This window comes from Otolemur garnettii, unplaced genomic scaffold (assembly GCF_000181295.1).
Source record: "Otolemur garnettii isolate 467f Iridium unplaced genomic scaffold, OtoGar3 scaffold00006, whole genome shotgun sequence".
Taxonomy (NCBI): Eukaryota; Metazoa; Chordata; class Mammalia; order Primates; family Galagidae; genus Otolemur; species Otolemur garnettii.
Genome location: NW_003852401.1, coordinates 11971203 through 11977103, shown reverse-complemented (window position 1 = coordinate 11977103; position 5901 = coordinate 11971203). Strand labels below are relative to the sequence as shown.

The following is a 5901-nucleotide window of genomic DNA, read 5'->3' as shown; positions in this document are numbered from 1 at the left end:
CCTGGTAGAATTTTGAATTTTGGGTATGGAGTTTTTGAAAAGTCCAGTGGACATTTTTAATCCTTTTGCCACTGTGGAAGTTGGAGTTTGATCAAAAGTTTCTGAGTGAGTTTACTTTGTTGGTAGAGCATTGTGCTTGTCATTGTGGGGGATAGGCCTGAGAATATCCTGGACAGCTAGTTCAGTTATGGCAAATTTCTTCAACATGTGATTGTCATTAGAGTATTTAATTTTTCCACCATAACTGTAACTCAAGTTTAGCTCAGGCTTCCTCAAACTATGGTCTACGGGCCACATGCTGCCTGCCTAAGACATTTTATCTGGCCTGCTGGGTGTTTCTTCCATCACTGTCCTGCTTAGCAGCCGCTTGTCCTGGGGCCTGCAGTCTGGCCCTCCAACGTTCTGAGGGACAGTGAACTGGCCCCCTGTTTAAAAAGTTTGAGGAACCCTGGGTTAGCTGGATGCAGGATTCCGGGGTCAAAGTTATTTTGTTTTAGTAGGTTGAAGGATGATGACCATCCTCTTCTAGCTTGAAAAGTTTCAGGAGAGAGATCTGCAGTCATTTTCATATTCTTCCCTTTGTAGGTTACTGTTTTCTTGTGTCTGGCTGCTTGCAGAATTTTTTCCTTCATATTAACTTTGGTGAACTTAATTGTAATGTGTCTGGGAGATGTTTCATTTGGATTGAGTCATGCTGGGGTTCTGAAGCAGTCTGCTATCTGAATTTCAGAATCTCTTGTCATGTTTGGGAAGTTCTCCTCAATTATCTCTTGGAGTAGAGCATCTGGGCCTTTCAAAGAAAGCTCATCACCTTCAGGAATTCCTATAAGGCGAATATTAGTTTTTTGGAATTATACCACAGCTCTGTGAGAGAATGATTCATTTTTGATCTCCACTTCTCTTCCTCTTTGAGTGTTTCGTAGCATTCAAAAACTTTGTCTTTAATGTCAGAAATCCTTTTCTTTTGCCTTCTTTATTCTGTTACTGAGGGATTCTACTGTATTTCTCATATCTTGGAAGGCTGCAAATTATTTTCTCAATGTGTCAAAATCTTTGGTGATTTTGTTTTTGAATTCATTGAATTCTTGAGACAACTTTTGAATTATTCCTAGAATTTCTAATTTGAACTTTATTTCCATTCTGTTAATCTTATTTGCCATCCAAATTCTGAACTCGATTTCTGAGCTCTCAGCCATTTATTTATGAATGGGACCTTCTGGTGTGTCTGCCTGTCATTCCTTGGGGGGAGTTGATCTACTCTGATTATTCATGTTGTCTGAGTATTTCCACTGATTCTGCCCTATGATTATTTTTCACCATTTGGCTAGATAAGCAGGTAAGTGAAATTGGATTGTGATCTCCTGGAGTAGTGATTAACCAGCCCTTTGCCCAAGAGCTGGGACTGGTGACTTCAGCTTTTCCCCTATAGTTTTGCAAAGGACTTGTACAGTACTACAGCCTGAGACACTGGGGACCTGCTTGGTGTGGTGGGACTAAGTGGTTCTGTCTTGTATTCATCTGGTCTCTGTCCAATCCTAGTGAATCAGTAACTCTGGTTGAAGTCTTAGCTGTGGAGAAATACAAGCAACTATGACACCTCACCCCCTATGGGCAACAACTGGAAAAGGAAATTCAAACCTTTTCACAACAGAACCAGGGTACCACCTTGGATGGTCTTCAGGTGATTGGCCCAGGTCAAGAGTTCAAAATCAGTTGTCCCAGTCAGCACCAAGTCTCAAGTGGGAGAGTTCAAATGTCTCCAGCAACTAGATAGCAGGGGTCTGCTGGCAGCTTGAGTGTGGCTCACTCTGGTGCTCCATGGTGTCAGAAGCAAGATATAAAATCTTGATACAATCTCCATTACCTACTTAGGAGAACTCTGCTTTTTTTCTTTTTTTTTGAAACAGAGCATCAAGTTGTTGCCCTGGGTAGAGTGCTGTAGCATCACAGCTCACAGCAACCTTCAACTCCTGGGCTTAAGCTATTCTCTTGCCTCAGCCTCCCACCTACCTGGGACTACAAGCGCCTGCCACAATGCCCGGCTATTTTTGATTGTAGTTGTTATTGTTGTTTGGCAGGCCTGGGTTGGATTCGGACCTGTCAGCTCTGGTGTATGTGGCTGGCGCCTTAGCTGCTTGAGTTACAGGCGCCAAGCTGAGAACTCTGCTTTGATTTGGCTTGGAATTGATCTGCACAGAGAGTTTGGACGAGTTTGTGTTTGATTAGAAGTCACTATTTAGCCCTTAGAGGAAAAAAGCCTCAGAGCTGTTCATGATGGCTTTCTATTAGTAAAAATTATGAGGATAATGTTTATTATACAGATCCATGCTACCATATATGGATATGGGAGGCTTTCTTTCTCATATAAACCATGGAATTTTTCTCCTTGTGTTAACAGGGACTTAATTTTATACCCTATGGTTAGAAAATTGGGCTTCACAGGAAACTTACATTTTGTATTTTTAAGATTTTGAACTAAATTAAATCTTGTAAATACTTAGGAAACCAAAAAGAAAAAGCATATTTCAAATATGTTATTTGAAAAATATAGAACTAGAAATTAGTTATAGTCCAGACTTAGGTGTTTTTATTTTTGTTTTTGCTTATCAAATTTTTAACATTATAGAGTTTCCTTACCCTGATTGTTGCATAAAACTCTTTCCTTCTCTCTTTTTGGAAATATTCTGTTCTGTGTCATATTTATATATAAATTATCATGGATAATCTAAGCACTTTGTTCATAAATGGAAGTTTCCTTATTAAATAGAATCTACTTTGGTTTTTGTCTGTCATATATTGATATTTTGTTCAAACATCTGAAATTAAATTTTTCAGAAAAATTGAGTCACATATGTGTCTGTATATACATGTATGTATAAAATATTAAATTGGTAACCATAGATTCTTTTTCATATGTACATTGTGATGATAAAAATTATAATTTTATTAACAATTTAACATGAATTGTAATGAGTTTTAACAGTTCATAGGTAAAGAGAGCATCTTTGTACATTTTAGATGGGGATGAAGGAAGAGAGATAATTTTTTTTGATCCCATAGTAAAGCAAGATTTTATTTACATAAAGGAAGCATTGGAAAAACATCAACAAGAGAAGAATGAAGTGGAGTCTCAGATCAGGGAGACAGCATTGGAGGAGTTTCGATTACAAGCAGAACAATGGGAAGCAGAAAGAAGAGAGTTACAATTTATAGTACAGGTATTTAAAAAATAATAATTCAGTTCCTTAAATATATCTTTTTAATGCTTATGATTTCAAATTTATATTAGTAGGATAATTGACTAGCTCACCCAAGGGGAAATAGTTTCTGTTCTTTGATCTCTGAAAGGCCATGTTTTATTTGTAGATACACAACTATGGAGCAGCTGTTACTAGTAGGTACCATTAGTGTTGGGTGACTTTTCTTGCAGATGTTATGTGATTTTTTGAGAAGGACATGTATATATATTTGATATATATGTTTTTTAATTTAAAATGTAAGACTAGTAGCTGTTTTTAATAGGATTAAGAAATAAAATAATAGGATTTTGGATAGTCAAGGATCCTTTAATTGTATAGTGCAGTGATTTTTACCACATTTGATCTTAGCAAAAAGTCTGAGAAATGATTCAAGTGATTTTGAATTACTTTTTTAAAAGAAATGCAAATTCTTAATTATCCTCTATTCCTCTAAACCCTATCCAACATACAAAATCCCAAGGCTTCTAATGATCCAGTATGAAAATTACTGATTGTATCTAATCCCTTTTATAAATGAGCAGATGGAGATTTGGACGTTACTGACTTACTGAAATTATATATAGGCAGAGTGATTAATGTGGTAAAAGACTACAGGTCTCTAAATTCTCATTCTACCGTACTCTACACTTTTTTAGGAGATTATATGTATTTCTTTTGAAGGAGAGGTTAGAAAAATTCAAACTGTTAATTGTATGATTATGTGTTTTAAAGGAAATTTGGGAGCAGTTAATTTCCTTTAAGGAAAAAACCCACTAACCAACTAAAAATTTCAAGTAAATTTCCATTACTTTTTTCATTATTTATTTTGTGATAACACAATTTATCCTGTGTAATTTTTTTACACAAAATAACAAATTGAAATGCCCTTTATATAGGTGTCAAAGAATACATTCTTCACAAGAATGAAAAATATTAATTTGAAATACATGTTGGAGTAAATTTGTGTCAGAAACAACTTTGTAAGACAGAAACTGGCCCAAAATGTGCAGAGACTAGGAGCCTCCAGGTATCCCCTCTGTAGACTCTGTTATATAGTCACTTTTAGGATTTCATTCTGAATCTATTTGTAATTTAGATAGCTAATTTGTTCATTTATTCCCTAAGTACTTACTGAGTTATGGCTGTCAATATTGAGGATATAAAACTGATTAAGATATGGTTTCTGTCCTGGAAGATCTTTCACTGTAGAGAGACATGTAAAGAGAAAATGTATTATAATGTAATAAAATTTTGAACAAAATACTTTAGGACAATAAAAGAGAAATCGATTACCTGGGAGACTAAGGAAGTTTTTACAAATCAGATGATACTTGAGCTGTTGTTGATTACTGTCTTAATGGCTACTTGGAACAAACTAGCAATTTAAGTAAATGAAAATAACCCCTTTATTTCTAAACATTCAGAAATCTACTAGCCAGAGGCCTAAACTTACAAAATATGATTCAGAGATCTGTATTTAAATGTGTAGATAATGTAATTTTGGTCTAGTTACCTGGTTAATCATATTAATCCCATATGAAACATATGGGGTTAGACAGTTAAGTTCGTGATCTTATCCTAGAAAAAGTGTGATATACCTCATTGCTGAATATCACTGTAATCACCTTTGAAGTACTCCCCTTGGGAAGCTATCTATGCACTGACACCAGCACCCAGTCCACCTTTCAGAGTAATTTTGGAACTCTTTTTCTGGAATGACCATGAGAGTTTTCATCATATGGCACACAAAAGCACTTAACAACAATAATGAATGCCACTCAGTAAGATACCACCGGATGTCAACACTAACACAGCTGTGAGACGCTGATATACCACGGTTGTGAAACCTTACGACGTTGTTTGTACAATGCTGCCCAGATAAGCGCATAGTGGCAAGTTTATGAAATTAATTGTCAGACCTCATACAACAGCTCTGATGGTGATTCCAGAGAAGGAGTTCCAAAATTGATCTGAAGGATGGACTAGGTGCTGGTGTCAGTGCTTACCTTCCCAAAGAGAGTACTTCAAAGGTGACGGTAGTGATAGTCAACAGTGAGGTATATAGCACCTTTCCTAGGAGGCGTTCACGAACTTGTCAGACCCTTCCTTATGTGGTTATACCAAACTATATTATCAAGAACTAAAAGAATTTAAAATTCTGTACCAGTATTTAATTATGATGTGTGGGAAAGAATGGGGGAATATACTTCCTAGTTCTTAGCAACAATATCTTGCTTCGCCACTTAATAAGCTATATTTTATTGTATTTTGTAATTGGAATGTTCAGAGCTCTGTTTCTGAATTTCTTATCCTTTTATTAAAATTGCTTAAGTTAAAATTGCTTGTTCTTTTATGAATCAACCCTAAAAAACTGTTACTTGACTTTGTATTAAAAGAGCTTTTTAAAAACAACTTGAGAGATAGAGTAAAACCCTCTTCTCTCTCTATTGGGTTGAGAGGCCTAGTTTTTCACCCTGTAATTAGGTGTTAGTATCATATAATGTTCTCTTTGTGTAGCTCTCTAAGGGATTTCAGTTTCTTTAAAAAAAACCCTTCTTAGTGTAACTTCATCTTTAATAGACAAAGGTGGTATAATATTTCTCTCATCCGGGCTTTAGAATTCAGACTCACTATAAAAAGGAAATCTCAACTTTATACCATG

General features: G+C 35.7%; 1 protein-coding gene across 2 annotated transcripts in view; it reads left to right on the top strand.

Moving 5' to 3' along the window:
- The window catches only part of CCDC171 (coiled-coil domain containing 171), a 402279-nt gene that overhangs the window by 50062 nt on the left and 346316 nt on the right, over positions 1-5901 (top strand). For both annotated transcript variants that reach the window (XM_003782870.3, XM_023509106.1), the window contains exon 6: positions 3087-3218. In XM_003782870.3, the coding sequence (XP_003782918.1) occupies positions 3087-3218 (132 nt within the window). The remainder of the gene's footprint in view (positions 1-3086; positions 3219-5901) is intronic.